The sequence below is a fragment of the Protopterus annectens genome, chromosome 10.part0, assembly GCF_019279795.1.
Source record: "Protopterus annectens isolate FY-2018-M chromosome 10.part0, PAN1.0, whole genome shotgun sequence".
NCBI lineage: Eukaryota > Metazoa > Chordata > Ceratodontiformes > Protopteridae > Protopterus > Protopterus annectens.
The window spans coordinates 134,851,147-134,869,811 of record NC_056744.1 but is presented as its reverse complement, the minus strand read 5'-3'; the positions used below and the strand labels follow the sequence as shown (position 1 = coordinate 134,869,811).

General features: G+C 37.1%; 1 protein-coding gene across 2 annotated transcripts in view; it reads right to left on the bottom strand.

The window, feature by feature from the left end:
• Window positions 1–18,665, bottom strand: part of LOC122813004 (beta-2-glycoprotein 1-like) — a 281,969-nt gene that overhangs the window by 247,259 nt on the left and 16,045 nt on the right. For both annotated transcript variants that reach the window (XM_044085104.1, XM_044085105.1), the window contains exon 2: window positions 2,940–3,116. In XM_044085104.1, coding sequence (XP_043941039.1) covers window positions 2,940–3,116 — 177 coding nt within the window. The remainder of the gene's footprint in view (window positions 1–2,939; window positions 3,117–18,665) is intronic.

The window sequence follows — 18,665 nt, the reverse complement described above, 5'->3', positions numbered from 1 at the left end:
GCACACATGTATGAGGTAAGGGAGGGGAGGTGCAAAGGCTGGAAGTAAAACAGAGTTTGGCAACAGAATTTATGAAAGGGGGCAGGATGAGGAAATCATTGCAAATGGGCAGTTGGTAGACCTAGCAGAGGAGAATACAAGGAAATTATGGATTGTAGAAGTGGGATAGAAGTAATAGAATAGACAGGGAATACCAAAGTAGAAATGGTCAATTTTGGGTACTCTTTCCAGGAAAGGAAGGGAGAAAGACCAACAGGAAGGATGAGTTGTGTATGAATCCATCAACAATGTAATTAGACAGGCAGTATAGTCAGAAAGGGAAAACCTAGGGAATGTGAGAACTTCTTCAGTTCTGACCCTAGAAAGGACAATAGAAGTGGCCAAGGTGGTCATTAAATGTAGGGGATTCCTGAAAGTACCAGTATGTGTAAGGAAAATGACTCATCAGGACTGACACAGAAGAGGTGTAGAGCATGGGAGTTAATAGGACAACCTTGATGAAAAGCAAACCGGAAATGTATATTCATGCAGTAATAACTTCAAACTGAGAAAGACAGGGATGGGAAAGACAATAGCAGTATAAAAAAAGTAAGTGTGACAGAGAAAGAAATTAATAACAGGACTGTGAGGACTCAGAGAATAGGACAAAGGGATGGAATGTACTCATATACAATGCTTAAAGTATGGACAAAGAAGTCGGAAAAGACAGACCTGGCAGGGAAACTGAAAATTAGGGAAAGAAGATGATACAGTGGATCATGGCACTCCAGCCTGTAAGCTATAATGGAGAGAAAGACAAGTCAAATCAGGAGATGAAGGTGTTTTGGCACAGAGGTATGATCAGATGTAAATTAATAAATAATGGTAAAAAAAGAATAACAGAAATGGAATATACAAAGCTAAGCACACCAGTAATCTGATTGAGGGTGAGGAGATGAAGCCTTCTGGAAAGTTACTATGTCCAGGTTTACTAAGTGCTTTACTAAAGAATAAGGAGATGTTAAAAAAGTTCAAGTATTTCCTTTTGTGACAACATCCACATTTAATGACTGGTAGTGTTTAGTGATGTGATTTTTGTGGCTGTCTTTTTAAACTGCTTTTCTCACTTGTCTTGTACTGGAAAGTAACAGAAAAATTACAAGCTGTAAGATACAGTTATGAGGAAAACAGAGGGAATAAGCATGTGGAGGGCAAGGGCTCTGACAGTAAACACTAAACAAGATGCACTTGCTTCACAGAGGGCCAAGTACCAATCTACCACCAAGGACACATTCTCTCATCTTTAGGCACTGGTTGCACATAAGCTTTCACTTGCGTAGAAGCAGTCCTGCCAGTCAGATCCACCAAACACCCCTCCCCCATGATGGATAAACCACTCACTTTTATTCCCTGCTCTTACTCTGCTTCAGCCACTATTCATACTCGGGTCACTTGAGCTATAATCAAAGCTCTGTCCTTGTACACCAGAGATGGACCTACAGAGTCTAAATTGACTGTAAGTGAATCCCAGGCAGAGCAGTGAGGCTTTAAATATAGAGGGGGAAGGTTTTATATGAGCATGTTGGTGCTTCTGCAATGGAACACAGAGTAAGAAATGAATTCTAAACAAAGTAGAAAAGGTTTTTGATGTTGGTGATCTGAATCTGCTATGTTTAAGTGGCAAACAGATATAAATCCAGTTCAAATTGCACATAAAGTAATGTAATGCTGTTAATCTAACATCACTCTCCACATGTTGTCTCAAATAAAACAAATAGTTAGGAGTTAATACTACCGTTCATGCAGGGTGGAATATTTTTATTTGTATTTTGAGCAATTATTTCTCATGATATGGTAACGGAATGTTCCTGTACTAAGGAAAAACTTTAGAAGGCTAAACTATTCTAATTTCAAACAGACAGGCAAGCCAGTAATATTTGTTTGCCAGGTATCTGCATTTTTCAGGGGCATCTGGAGATATTGATAATGCAGTGTTTCTATACAAGTGTATCTAGGAAGATCAAAATGTTACAAAAGGGCCGGTGGCAGTACACTAAACACAGAAAGTGTGATAAGAGAGACTTAGGACACAGGGACACAGTGGTCTCACCTTGATAACCACATCACACCACAACAGTCATCCGCCTAGTACCAACCCATGAACCTATGAACCTATGAACCTATGAAGTGGACCACTATATTATGTACATAAGTGTCTGTGCGTATTTGTGAGGGGTACAACTTTGAATATTATCTTAAGTGCTGCCGGTGTACGTGCGTGACTAGCCTTTAAAGCTTTTTTTATATATTTGAACCACTACACCTCATTGACAAAATAAACAGTGTGTTTTATCAGGGAACGTAGAAAACATGCCCTGACTAATACTGCCAAAGATGCATACATGGAAAAAACAAATATATGTATGTATATATACCCCCACAACTTACCCAGAAAACTTATATCGATATTTCAACAAAAGGGAAAATGTGACTCAGAAAGGTGTAAGCTTGTATCACAGATACAAGAGATGAGAATTTCAGATAGTAAAGTAGTAGATCAATAGTAAAATTAAATAGAGCCAGTGACCACTTGGTGTTACTGTATAATTCACTTCTCCATTAAAACTGGACACCTGCATTGCTCAAGTGGTCTTTACTGACTTATGTGACTAGCAACATTGTGAGCCTGTACCAATGCATGTATTTGACTTGTTTCATTTATTAAAATGTATGTCAGTAATAACTTGCTAAGCACTATAGTCCCATCTGGGTGAGGTCATAGTGCCCCAGTAGCCAACTCAAAGTCAAATAAATAAATACCTAGTTAGATAGGTAGATAAATAAATAGACAGTGTTAAGGCTTACTTAATGCTTCATTGTATTCCTGCATGAATTTTACTTCAGCTGACTGTAACCTTTTAGAGAAGAGTAAATACAAATTCCTGAACCGGTTTACTTACGTTCACACAGCAGCATTGGAAAACCCCATCTTCCTGTTTTAGGACAAACAAGTTTTTTGGGGCCTCTTATGGATATAAAACCAGTCAGGCATGTATACACTACTTCTTGTCCAGGCTCATAAATTCTCAATTCATTCAAAATGGCAGCATTGGCTACTTGCGGTGGTTTAGGACAAGCTGAAATAAAAATAAATAAATAAATAAACAAATTAAATAAATACCAAACTCAGTCAAAGAGATGCATTTGTTTTAATATAAATATTGATAGTATAAATAGCAAGTACTTTTAATACGTATTCCCTTACATTTTTAACAAGATAGTCCTTACTGACAGAGATAGTTGTACAAGATAAAACTGTTCCTGCCTATGCCTCATCTGTTTCTAGTTTTCCTTTTCTGTGAAGCTGTTGTCTGCTCTGTTTAGCATACAGTATGTTTTTACATTTCAGTCAGGATGCACAAATCTTTTTTTTTGTTTACAGAATAGCTGGCGGGCATTTTGAATACTCCTCCAGAGTAAGTGGTGTGAATTAAGATAACTGGTTTCACATATGCAAGGAAAATCTTAAGAGTTAGTAGAGCACTTATTAGTAAGTATACATTGCTAGGCACTACTAAATGCTAGGGTGACAGAGTTCAGAAATGTCTTCTGTGCATTCAGTGTACCCATTTCTGTATCTTATAGTTCACCAACATTAATTTTTGTGATAAACTGTACCTTTTATCACAGGAACAGTTTTGACCTGTAAATAATAAAACACATTTGACTGTAGTATTCTCTTTGGTAAAGTATTATTTTGGGTAATCAGACTCTTTTAACTGGGGTATGACAAAATATTTTTATGGAGGTGTGTGGGGGCGAGGCTCGGTAGGATCTTTTGTTGTCATATTCTGTGTATAGATGTAATGACACACAGGAGACTCCATAAGTCTCTTGATGCTTGTATGTGTTTTGCAGCTCTACCAGTAAAACATGTACAATTTAAATGGACTGATACAGATTCATACCCTAGATAGACAGGCATAATAACCCCTTACCTGTCCAGCTCATTGTCCCTAATAGTCCAGTTATTTATACAATACTTGTTTTCAATGTTATTCAGCAGATTTTCTGGTGATAAGTAGAATGATTATGAAAAAAAAAATTAGAGTAACGGCATTACAGTGAAGATTCTTATCCCCAGTATCCTCAGGTGACATGTTAACATGTAGTTAATGAATGTTCAGTGCGATGGAACTTTCTCACATGCAGTCTTTTCTTAGTTTTTTATCAGAAATGTTTGCCATATGTATATTTTTGAAAAACATAATTAGATTTATATTGATATATTTATATATCTATTTGTATTTTTGCTATTTTTATTTAGATAACACAATGGACTCACCATAGTAGTTTATTTTTCAAACCTGATAAAATATTGACAAATTGCACCTACATTGTATGAGGAACAAAAATACAATTAATATAGAAGTTGAATGTTACACACACACACACACACACACACACACACACACACACACACACACACACACACACACACACACACACACACACACACACACATGCACGCACGCACGCACGCACGCACACACACACACACACACATATGTTTTTACAGAAATTATACACGATTAAATAATATAGCAATGAGTACACGTAGAACGTGAGTGCACTGTGTGCTTTTGGGTGCAGCTTAGAGAAGGGGAAGCAGTACAAGAGACAGAGCATGCCAATAAAGGGATGTGATCGTTCATTAATTCTGTAGACAGCTGTGGTTGTAGTCAGCTTTAGACTTTGAACAAACTGAAGGACCGAGTCTTCAGAACAGTGTTAGTTTTGTTCCATGTTTTCCATTTTACAGAAGGAGAATCTTGCTGAGTAGTTCAAACAGCAATCCCTATTTTTGCAAGTCACAGTTCTTTAAGTCAGAGTTATTTGTCAGACTGCAACATTGTTTTAGTAAAATATTCCCCTAGCAAGTTGTGACAAAATTGAAGATAGAATGTTGTTAGAATTTGAGTAACTCTTCCTAGAGATTAACCAATTTATTTTATTTATTTGTCATTTGTTATCCTGGTTAGTCCAGCTAAACTAGAGGCCTGGTTTCAGTGGAGACCCGAGGAGAAAAGCTCCAGTAGAAAAAAAAATATACAGGACATTAATGAGTATACATTCAAAGAACAAGAATATTGCAAGGAATATATCATACATTCATAGGCAAGAACAAATAGCATTTAAAAGCAAGAAGAATTACATAGTTATATCATTGAAAAAATAAATACAGAAGTAGAGAGCTGAGTGATACACAGAAATTAAGTCTGTGCTAGTAAATTCTAGAATTATAACAGTCAGAAGATAGATAGGTAATAAATGTATGAACAGTGTTACAATTACAGAGACTATAAGTCTTGGAAGGCTGATTTATTAAGAGTAACAAGTGGTATAGAGAGGTGAGTGTGGGGTATTGCATGGTGTCCTAGCATGGGAAGTAGCTACAATTAAGGAAGTAGTTTTTAAGTTCAGTTCTGAAAACAGGTTGTAGAGTTGATGTTACGAATATTTGGTGGGAGGTTGTTCCAGGCTTGGGACACTGTGCTTTTATATAGACGTTTACCCATGTTTTTGTTGGTTTTATAAATATTAAGAAGGTGTTGATCTAATCTACATAGAGTTTGAGAAGGATATGAGAGAGGAGAGAGCAGGACATGCTGAGGGTTTGTTAAGTAAAGTGTCAGTGAACTGCAGCTGGGTAAGAAGAAGAAGCTGGGGAAGGCAGTGATGGGATTTAAATGGTTGATTACTATTGTTCCAGTTTGGTTATTAGCATAGATTGTAGAATTGTGAGTATAGGAGAGGCATATAGAAGACAAGGTAGGAAGAAAGCCTGAGCAAGAGAGGGTTTGGAGTCAGAGGCAAGGAATTTTTTGTTTCTGTACAGTAGACCCATTTTTTTGATTTGTCTTTTTAATACAATGTTGAATATGGAGGTCAAATTTTAATTGGTCATCAATTATGATACCCAGAAGTTTAGTGTGAAAATCCATTCAATAAGGGTATTGTCATGTGATGAGATGGAAAAGGTGGTTTTATGGTGTGGGAGAGATTTAGGGAGGAAAAGGAGTTTGTTTTTTTCTGCCAACAATAATAATGGTGATATCAGTGGTGGATTAACTTTATGTGATCAAGAAATGGTGCATGTTCTGGATTACTATGCAGAACTGGCTTTAAAGTGAGGATTTGTATTTATAGGTGCTTACTGTGTTAAAATTAGATTATTATAGCATTTGAGATAGCATGGGTGTGAAAGTGCTCAGTGGTTAAAGTGAGTAGTTAAATGACTATATGAAATATGATACCTTTAAAAGTAATTTATGCTAAGTAAGAGGCTAATGCTTATGTTTAAACATAATGAAATGGATGATAACTGGGGAATGGGGGTAGATGAAATTTAGTGCTGCTCCATTAGCATGGAGTAAACAGTATATCTGCATACTAACTTAAAACCCCCAGATTGTCCAGAGAGTAGATGCTCAACACCTCAATAAATAGGGGTCAATGGTTAATGATCGTATGTTCTTTCATCGAACACCTGATGATCGAATACTAAATATCGAATGTTCATTCATCGATCATTCATTTCAGTGAAACTGTGAGATGGAGAACCTAAGTAGTTGCCCAACATTTCCCTTTCTCACACACTGATGTATTTAAAACTCAGTCATCTTACAGAGAGACCAGGTATAAATGACCTCAGAGACTAGATATTATGTACGCTAAAGCAGTATGTGGAGAGTTTTCTGAGGTGGAAAATGGAAGTTTTGATTGTGTGCCATTTGTAGGCCAGTAAGAGCAGTTGTCCAGAGGACTACCTATTGATAGAATATGAAATAGTTTGTAACAAGCAAAAAAAGGGGGGGGGGGGTTCGGTTTGGGATAAGAGAGTAAACTACACACCATTACATGGGTAATTTAAATGCTGGAAATAATGTTAGAATAGATAGTACATTCAGCAGAATGTGTGACTCTACCTACACTTTGTTTTGCTGTTTTTTGAGGAAGGTAGACAGTTAGTCTTTAGCAGGTAGGTTGTATTTGGAGGTTTCTGTTCCTTCTGGTGGTGGATAAGGATATGTGGGCACTATTGAGACTTGCATTCCACTTAGTATAAGGTGCAAAACAAACTGTAAGAGAAGAAAAAAGTGAGAGAGTGAGTGGTGAAAAGGTAAGGGAGTGGGACTAGCATATACAGTGGGATGTTTAATTTTGATCATCCAATGTTCTATGAAGGAAATTTTGATGATTAACCATAGACCCAATAAATAGACCACTAATTAGTAAACATTGTGAAATATTCAATTGCATGCTAAATGGGGTATAAGGGGACGTGAAAAGTGGGGGGAGGTCTCTTTTAGTGCTTTTACACAGATACATTTTTGGATTACAAATGGGTCCAGGGAATCAGCTTACCTAAGAGATAACCTTTACTAGATCACAGTCTAAATGCAGGTATTCTTCTCAGAACAGTACAATAAGGATAAGCATTAAGTTCATTTCTTAGGAGACAGTGGCATTGACAAAAAGGCAGGAGTTTGAGCTGGATGTGGCAGAATTAAAGATGTTAAGATTTGCACTGGGTGTGACGAGGATGGACAGGATTAGGAATAAGTATATTAGAGGGTCAGCCCAGGTTGGAAGGTTTGGAGACAAAGCCAGAGAGGCATGATTACATTGGTTTGGACATGTGCTGAGGAGGGATGCTGAGTATATTGGGAAAAAGATTCTAAGGATGAAGCTGCCAGGTAACAGGAAAAGAGGAAGGCCTAAGATAAGTTTTATGGATGTGGTGAGAGAGGATATGCAGGTGGTTGGTGTGACAGAGCAAGATGCAGAGGACAGGAAGAAATGGAAACAGGTGATCTGCTGTGGCGACCCTAACAGGAACAGCAGAAAGAAGATGATGATTAAGTTCATTTCTTACAGTGTATTAAAAATGGGAAAACACTGCAGAGTTTGGTGAAAAGGTAAAGGCGATGGCAGGCATCATAAACCTGTGACTTTTACCTTTATAGGTGACTGAATGGCTTACTTAAGGGTCATTGCACTTACTTCCTCTCCACTGTTTCATTTCAATTTTCCCAGTTTGCAGTGAGGACAGTGTTGGAGTGTTGTGCTTTAGCTATAGCTTTCTAGTATTGAATAGTTTTCCTATGGGGTAGTTTTTGTTTCAAGTCCTTCCTTTTAATTTTCTTGATTTGCAGTGAAAAATTGGAATGAATAATTTAGGCTAAAGCAAACAAAAAAGCACTGTGTATGAATTTATCTTAATTTTCTCCTAGTTTGTAGGGCACTTGAATTTAGATATGGTACCTTTCTAGGTGGTTTTCTTAAAGGAAAGTTCTTACTTTCTTGTCATTATATGGAACCTAGTATATATAGAGTGTCTCTTTACAGTTTTATGTCAAAATAACAGGCCTCCTTATAGCCCTTTGATGCCCTTTGAAACAGATTCTTTACTGCGTCTGTCATTCTGTTTTCAATGAGTATGTGTAAATACATTCTATCTGGTCTCTGGCCTATTCAGCTGCTATGTCATATAACATAAAAGCCTGGATATGGTCATTACTATCCTTAGTCAGAACATTTTATCCAGGGCTTGGAATGCTGTGATTCCTGTTCAAATTCATCTTAGAAGTAGAAACACTCTGTTGTAGACAGTTTGTATTACACTAGGTTAATCTTCATATGCTTTGCATTCTGCCTTCTTTCCTAATGGCCTGAGCTAATGTTTGTTATTAGTCATGGATGTGGATCATTTTATATTTTGGATCAACACATAACTAGCAAAGATTCTTCGCAGCTATAAGAGAGTAAATTAGTATGTACTATTTATAGAAAAACAGAGTTTTGTTGTGTTATAGATCTCTAACAATATCTTTGTCTCAGATATGCAGATTTAGATGTATCGGGTAAAAATGTGATATGTGTGTGTGTGTATGTGTGTGTGTGTGTGCGTGTGTGTGTGTGTGTGTGTGTGTGTGTGTGTGTGTGTGTGTGTGTGTGTGTGTGTGTGGCCTATATCACAAGTCCGAACGTTGAATTGTCCAAACGCAGAAACTTTGAACTGGGAAGTTCGAACTTTCAAAATAGCGAAGCTGCGAAACACCAAATTTTTTCCCAGGGAAAAAATTTGGTGGGACGTTTCTGCGACTTTGCTATTTCCTCCACTGAGGTACGATCTCAGTTGGTATATTTAAGTAGGGGGGTGTGGGGGGCACAGCCCCACACATTAGAAAGAGTTTGAAGTGTTTTATATTTGATTTGTGCAGATTCAACGATTTTTTTCCATGGGGAAAAAATTGCTGTTTTGAGCATTCAAACTTCTTTCGTTACGATGTTGCAGGTTCGATGTTTACATAGTCAAACTTATTACAGTTCGACTATGTGATATAGACCTGTGTGTGTGTGTGTGTGTGTGTGTGTGTGTGTATCTGGGTGTGTGTGTGTGTGTGTATATATCTTTTTTTTTTTCTTGATTTCTCAATACAACATTCTGTTACTATGTGCTGCTATGATTCTTATTAGGATTCAGTTTTATTGCACATCATATTGGATTTATTATTAGTCATCATACTTTTCTTTCATTCATTTGGTGAAGTGAGGGCTTGTTCATGAAGCTGTAGAATTATCAGGCATGTCTTTGCCCACATCTCCAGCTACAGGAATGGACTTTGGGCAGGACTTGAAAGGGTGAAACTATGGCTACAGGTGACTGAAATTTGGTTGTTTTGTTTCCCAGAGTAGATTGCGACATATACTCTAAGTAACCTAGTTAATAAACAAATAATGAGTCCATAATAATTAATGTTCCTTATGTAACACTGGTTATACAGCAGTCTATAAGGATCTCAGCAATCCAATAGGATTGTTCCTACAGGTTGAAATGACTGAGTTGAGGTAGTTATGGCACACTATGAATGAACGTCTCCCCTTAGTGCTTCCCACAGGATGAATATCAGGCACAACATACTTGTAGAACATACCATGACAAGAACATCCCCTTTAGATGTTTCCTACAGGACCAATAGCAGGCTCAGATAATTTAGAGGAAGACTTGGGTAGGCATGTGCCCCCTAGCTGGTTACAGCATGGTGTGTACCAGGCACAACTCACTTGGTGGGTGGACTAGGGAAAGTAAAAGACTACAGGTATTTTCTACAGCAGGAAATGAATTACAGCACATACAACCATTAGAAATATTGGACAGACCAGCATATGTGCATTCATTTATAATGACAGAGGGCAGTATTTTAAAGAATGGTGATACAGCAGTTGAAACAGTCATCTCAGTGTAGCTTAGGCATCTAATATTTGCTTTCTATGCATAATCATAAAGGAGCAGTACACAACCTCAGGCAACAGTGAATCTGCTAAACAAATGCTGTATTTATTTTGTGTACAGCTGCTTTGGGTGATAGGATGTTAGTGGAGTGCATGCTGCTAACCATGATAGCAAGCTGATGTCACCACTTCCTTTATACATCCCCAACCACTCCCTCCTTCACATAAACTGCATCCCCTATCTTATTGCTCCACAACTTTCTCTGTCCCACAACTTTCCTCCTGCAGCCATTTTATATATACAAGTATCCAATCATTCCCTCAGTTAACAGCCATTATTCCCTTAACCTTCTCCTCTTGTATCTAAAACTTAGTGTCCTCTCTGTCCCCTTACTTCTGCTTCCCACTACTGATTACCCTTCATACAAAGGGTACCTTGCTGCTTCCACTCCAACTTCTTCCCTGCATTCAATGGTGCCTTTTATACTCATACCTAGTGATTAAGGTCTAGAGCTCCCCTATGCCCTTTCATTAAAACAACACACTACACTATTATGAAGGTGCTTACCTTGATGTTTAGAAACGTCACCTTACAAAGGTCTCAGAAAAGAATCCTGATATTGAGCTCATTGTTACCTACTCCAGTCAGGTGATACTCAACCTAACCCCAGTATTACAAATACACCACCATGACATCATCTAACTCTTTCGAAAACTTTCACCATAAGGTACATGAACACTGGAAGGATTACCAGCTGGCACACAATTATAGCTCTGGGCTACACAGCACCTCTCTAAGGTTATTGCCATCAACATATCCTGGCCATAAGAGACATCTTATATCCCACCTTATTATACTGCAAATCACATGCCTGGTCCACAACAAGGATACACACTACTGCTTATCACAAACAATGCCAGCCTCCACCTAACACTTGTAGCCAAAAGTGATTCCTCCTCAGATAATAACTCCAGTTGGGTCCTAATCTAAATATCACTCGGTGACCATACTAAAATTGTCATTGCTGTCATCTACTATTCCATCTTTGATAGCCAGTACACTAAAAGTTGCATTAGACTACTCCAAGCATCACATTAATCATAGCAGGTAATCTTAACTTTGACTGGTGTGGGCCTTACAAAACCCACGTTATTAGACTAGCCTCTTCTCTAAATCTCCCACACGTCATAATGGAATGCATTAGGCCAAAAACACACACAATGGGAAGAGTACACTTTTTGATATTTTTCTTACTAACATACCAAACTTTATCACTTTAAAGAGCTACTACCTGCATAAGAGACCACTGCCCTAGTCTCTCACCTTCATCACTAAACTCAAATAAATCTGAAACCCTTTCACTCATTCTCATTAGATTCATTCCAGATTCTTCCTCTGACACACTTCTCAAAGAACTTCAGAATCTTGAATTGGGATCACTCCATACCTCTCAACCTCTTAGAGCAAGAAATCTGGACAAAGCTATAAATAATGGGAGCACAAAGGCCCAAAAATAGGAAACATTTTAAATACCACTCTTACAAACTTAGAAAGTTGGTAGAATAACAGGTTTTGCATTAGCTTGAATTTTCTGAAGGGTATGAAGTCTGAAACTCAAACGCCTATCATTATTTTTTTACTTCAGTCTTCAATGATTTGTTACAAAGCTGTAATTTTGTGAAAAAAGGACCAAAAATATGAGACAAACATTTAGACATTCTGTGAAAATCTGTAGACTTGAGAGGTATGGATCACTCAGTCTGCTCCAACTCCATACCAGCCTTATCTACCTTATATAATCTTATCTCTTCAATACAGGATAAACTCTAACTACTCAAAAAACATTAAGGACCTTAGATAATTTATTATGCAGAGAGATGAGTTCTAGAAAGACTGGAAAAAGACCTAACTAATACTACCATATTTAACACTTTTCAACATTTAAATCAAAGCACCAGAATTAGCACCAATCAATGTGAAGATCATTGTTGTAGAATACTTCAAACTGCCTACCTCAACCAACCTATGTGATTACGGAAATCAATAAAGGTCCTGAATCCTTCAAAATATCCCAAAAAATACTTCTAGATAGATTAGTCCTATAACCCTAACAGAAGAAATTTTAATAACTTAATTAATCTTCTTCTCGCAACCTACGTTTCACCCACCCTTCCAATATTGCACCATAACTACAGGTACACAAGGTACTTGGATACTCCCTAAGGGTACACAAGGTACTTGGATACTCCCTACAGGTACACAAGGTACTTGGATACTCTCCTTATGCTTTAAAAACTTTCACAAATCATATGTGCAAAAGCATTTGGAAAATATTCACTCTAGTTAAAACCACCTTTTCCACTACATTCACCCTAAAGTCTTTAGGCTGAGCAGCAATATACTTAGGAAGCTTTCCACTCATCTGGTCTACATGTCACTTCCCATCACAGTTTCAAATGAGTCTTACTTATTCCACTTCCTAACAAACCTTCCTCTGCCACAGCTAGCAACTACCATCCCTTGGCTAATCTCTGCCCTGTAAACAAAATTCTTCAGAACATTATGTATGAGCAGCTGCTGGAATATATTACTAAATATGATATTCCCATTGATAGCACAGCTTCTGCCCAGATTATTGTACCCTCATGGCCATGTACACATTTGCCAGTCGTGGAGCAGTGCAAACTAACTTGAGCCATATTTCTCAATCTATAACTGCTGTTTTATAGTGTAGACGATTCCTTAGTACTTAAACTTAAGCACTGGTCTCTCTAATTATGTTTTACCCTGGTTTCAGAACTATCTTCATATTAGTACTTTTAGAGTACATGGCGCCCAACAATTCTTCACCTGTAGTTGCTACAAACAAAGGTGTTCCACAAGGTACTCCACCAGACCAATACCACTTTCTATGCAGACAAAGTTATCTTTACAAAAGCCCATAAATAGTCTGACTAAATATTTACAAAATTACTTTAAAGCGGTTTGGCCTGGCTTCACAGTAACAAAGTATCAGTCATCATTACAAAAAACTACTGCTATGCTCTTTGTTACTACTCAAAAGTTACACAAGTCAGATATCTCGCTATCACTTATCTGGTTGGCACCCCCATACATTATACCAATCAAAAATAATACTTAGGATTTTTATTTGATCAAAACCTCAATCCTTCAACATTCATAATGAATCCTATTAAAGCCCTGGTAAAAAAATTCATATAAAATCTCCAACCAGCTTACATTGGACTTCAGATGTCCAATTGCATAAATGTTTGCTCTCTCCAAAATTGCTATCTGTTCTTCTCAGAATTCCAAAATACTTCAATCAGTCAAAAAAGATGTATTAACTTAGCTGGTTTCAGGCACCATCATTGCATTACTATTGAAAAAAACAATTGGCTTCTCATCTCATTTAGGGCTTCCTTTCTTCTGAACATGCCCACTTTTAAAATCTATCACAAGTACAGCCCCAGTCTCTTCAAAAGACTCAACATCAAACATTAAGTACACTGTCTTTGGAATACTTATGAACCTCAGTTACTTAGACCCTCTTTCACTTTCGCTCACTGTAAAAAAGCTTTCTCTGAAGTCACTCCTGTCTCTTGGAACTGCTTTCCTTACTCCATAAAGAATATGGAATAACTAACTTCATTGAAGAAGTGTTTTAAAACGTATCCATCCACTCATAACAAATACAAGTATTTTCAGGACACTGGCTAGCCACTTAAACCCACATCATTGCTTTAGCATCTTCTCAGTCCATTTTAATGATTCTCTCTGTAGCACTACTATGACTTGTACCAGAGGGTCACTCTCATTCTTTTGGGCCATGCTATGTTGTATTGCTCAATCAGTAACTGAAGCCCATTAGCAGCTTATCCACTATATTAGATTAGCCATACTTCCTGTAAGAACCACAGAATACATCTCACTTCAGCAATGTGTCCTATATTTGTGTTTGTTCATTTCTGTTATTTCGTTTTTCACACTTTGCTCTTAATGCATTTTTTCTGTTTGTTAATTTTTTTTGTATGCATCTGTTGCGTATTCAATTATACTTATCCTGTACTTTTGCTGTTTGTTTGACCATTTGACTGTATTCTGTACATATGTTTGTTACATACTATATTCTGCATATTGTGATACTTTTTGTATTGTCATTGCCTTCATGGCACAGGACATGGCAGAAAAGGGTACAAGGACCAGTCCACTTATCACTTAGACATTCAATAAATAAATAGCAGTTCTGTCATTATCTCTGTTATCACTGGCATTGATAAAGAGAGTGGAGAATGACAATTTTGAAACAGGTTCTGTGTCACTCATAAGGCATCATAATGGCACCAAAAGAGAGCACAGTAGCATTTGGCTTGTTTCTTAATGGATAATGATGGAATGGCACCATTATTTTATAGAAGGAATTGCAGCAGAGACAAGAATAGCAGTGAAGCACATATTTATTGCAAAAATCACCAAGATGTAGCATCTGTAACATTCTTTGGGATATGGGATAAACCATTTAGGAGCTGCCTCTGTCCATTAGTAGTACAGGAGGCAGTCCTGGGGTAAATTTTCTGTTTCCCATCCATAGATCTAAGTTGTGCTTGAATATGGACAGGTATGGGGTTTATGTGGATGGGGAGTCTGTTCCAGAGCAGCAGAATCCTCTGTGAGATATACCTGTCCCTCTAAGCCATTTTGTTGATGTTACAGAAGAGGTTTAGATATCTAGACTGAGTATTTCTGATACCATTTGATTTCTGATGGACAATAAATCCATCAATAATGGGTTGGGGAGTGCCTAGTTTATCTGACATAGGTTCACCTCTTAGCAGTCTGTAAGATAGTGAGTATAGGGATAGGACTTTGATGACGTCCCAAAAGATACAATAATGCATTTTTTGGAATTTAGTTTCAATCTATGATTTTGGCACCCGTTATTTATTTGGAAAACACCTTCCTACAGGTGGCTAAGTCATTTGGAGATTCAGTGACTGCTCCAAGCTTGCAGTTATCTGTAAACATAGTCAGCCAGAGTCCATTGTTATTGGCTTTTACATCAGAAAATTAGATGCCAAAAAGGAAATATTCTAGCACAAAACTCTAGGAGACTCCATGGTGACTGGTCTGTTTGTGGAGGTAACTTTCCCTATTTTGATTATCTGCATCCTGTCTGTGGCTATCCAGTGGCTGACATATGGGTTTATTCCCAGTTTATTTAGCTTTTCTATTACACCTGCATGAGGAATTGTGCCAAAATAATTGTCCAGGTTGAGTTATGTGGTTTGTGCTGTTTTGCCTTTATCCATTGCTTTGGTGACCTTTTCAAAGAAATCCACCAGGATGAGTAAGCATGACCTGCCCTTGACAAATTCAAACTGAGATGGGTCCAGTGTTTGTAGATTGCCTATGTCTTGTTTGATTAGTTCCATGATAAGTCTTTCAATGTTGCGTATGAGGCTGGTCAGACTTATGCGTCTGTAATTGCATGGGCCCGTGGAAATTCCTCCCTTTTGCAGGGGAATGGCTGTAGCTGCTCTCCTTTTACTTGGTACAAAACCTGCATGCAGGCTGAGATTAAACAGTGTTGTTAGAGGTGTGGCTAAATTGTGCTTCATGCTATTTAAGATGCATCCAGGGATATTGTCATGACCCACTAATGTAATCTTTTTAGCTTCTGCTAGAACTTTTAGGGCTTGGTCTTGTGTGACAGCTGGAGTTGAGGCAGCTTCAGATCTATCTGGAGGGACACAAAGAGGGTAGAGAGGGACAAAGTTAGAGCTAAATTTATCAGTCAGTAGGTTCACTATATCTTCAGCCTCTGTGTAGGCAACATCGTTCACAATCAGTTCAGCACATTGCTGCACTGTGATTTTGAGATTAGAAACATGACTAAACAATGCCTTGTAATCGTATTTGGCTTTGGAGGCTAGGTTAGCCTCAAACTTGGCTTTGATGGATTTTATTAAGCTCTTGAGTTGTTTATTTCATTCACAAGGGCTCTAACATTCTGGGAATTACTGTTTTTACATTTGATCAAAAGTCGTTTCCATTTATTATAAAGCTTGTTGATATTATGGTTCCACCTTCTGGATTTGTTCCTGGTGTTTGCGCTGCACATGTTGTATGGGGTACAGCTATATGTATGTAACTCTTTACATACTGGTATAATGCAGTGGTATATGCTTCTGCATATTTAGTGGAGTTAATTGGGTTTGGTGTGGATTTGAATTGTTTGCTATATTTTTATAAATATACTCTGCCTATGTCACCATTTCTTTTGAGATTGTTTAGAAAATCAAGGATAGGTTGGCAATTCTTTTATAATTCTGTCTGACATTAAATCAGCTATAGAGATTAAAAGATATAAATCATCTACAGAGATTAAAAGTTATCTATTGCTTTAGTCTACAGACCAAGTTTTCCAAATCATATTTACCTTTTATATAATCTGTTAAGAATTTTGGTCTCTCTTAACATTTTGATTCCAAAAGATCAAATCCCTATGGCTTAAGCTTAACATTTTCTTTTTTGAAAATTCAGACTAGCTATAGATTCCAATGTAAAAGCTACAGGGAATAGTGTAAAATACCATGCTTTTGATATCTTGATGTGACCCTGGACTTATTACTGCCTACATTTTCTAGAATAGCTGCCATTATCAAGACAACAGATTGTTCTGAACCTGTCACATGGGGTAATATCTGACAACTATTTCCAACATAATGGTTAAGAATGCAAAGAATGTCTATGATGCTTTTAACGCATGCTAGTATGCTAACTGCTTGTCATAACTTCATTTAATTTAGCATATTCTGTCCTTCTGCTTATTCCTTAATTCTTGGTATATTCTCACAGTCCTTCATAAAACACATTGTTTTTCTTTTCATTTTTATTTCTGTATGTTTACGATTTTGCTTACAATTTAGGGATTTAGTTTGGAAGGATGATCCCTCTCTCGATACTACAACTAATGCACTTTGAGGTAGACTGAAAACAGTGAGAAATGAATCACATTTTCCTGTTGTATGGCTGTTATTTCAGATGAGTTCCTTCCTTGAGGTGGGTTATTCGATTTACCTGCTAATGTTACATTAAAAACATCCTGCTGTTCCAATGTAATACCCCTTTTCCAGTCCCTGAGTGTATTGCATTGCTTTTGTGCTTTTTACACCTTTTATTGCTTACAATTCTGACAATTCTGTTTCTTCTTCATCAAGTTTAGTAAGCCTCTCCTATCCATCCTTTATCCATTCTTTGACCAAAATGATCACAGCTCTTACGTTTTGGAATGTATGACTGCCATAGAAAGCTATGTCACCCCTCATTTTACTTTATGCTATGTAGCCAATGTCTCTTAACTTTTTGAAACACCTGTCCTAAAGTTTTTAATAGCCACCTTCACAGTATTCATATAAATTCATTTTTTCTTTAAATATATTATTTTTAGAATGTTGTTTAAAGTGAGGTTATAAAAGGTTTAACTTTCTGTAGATGCTTAATGTCATTACCAAATATACCAATGCAATTATTGGTCTCAGATATCAAAGACTACCCAGAACAATAATTTCTGTCAATAATAGAAACTTGGCACTCAAAATACAAGTTGTACAATTAGAATGAAAATCTAAATTAACTTTGCCCTTTCTCTTATTATAAAATTGTTGTCATGTGCCTTTTAATCTCTAGTCTTTGTATTTGGAAATAGCAAACTATAATGAAGCAAAGCCAAAATCACAGTTTTAAATCCAGTATATTCCCATCTATACTTATGTAATTTTATCAAAAATAAAGTTGTGCACATTTTAAAGCTAGCTCATTTTTGTCAGCATCACATGTGACTGCATTTAAAAACACAATAGCTAACTTGTTCCTTTCTTAATGGTCCTTTTTAGGTACTCATAAAAAAAGTAGACACAAATGTTTGTTAATGATCATGTGCAAATATCCATAATACATCCCAAAAATGTCCTTCAGGTGGCTGTCATACTAGTTTCAGAACTACAAGATCGAACATACAAAAATTGGGACTTAACATAAATACAAGATCAGTGTGTCCTGCAGTGTTCTGTTCTCAGGTGGGTGGCATTCTCAGAGTTGCTATACTTTGTTAGTATGGGTAAACGGGTATGTTTGCCTAAATGTTGGGCAGTACTTCATTAATTTCCAAGACACATGCTACTGTGATAGTTATGTTACTTGATGTGCAGTGTGAGAGTTGTGGGAAATATTGTGCCCCCAAAATCACAACATTAAATCATGCCCTTCACAGGCACACAATAGAACAAACTAAAATACTGGACATGATGGTACCAGGTTTTTAAAGTTGCATTTTCACATAAAACCATTACTTTATATGAAATTATGACCAGAAGAGCACCAAGCC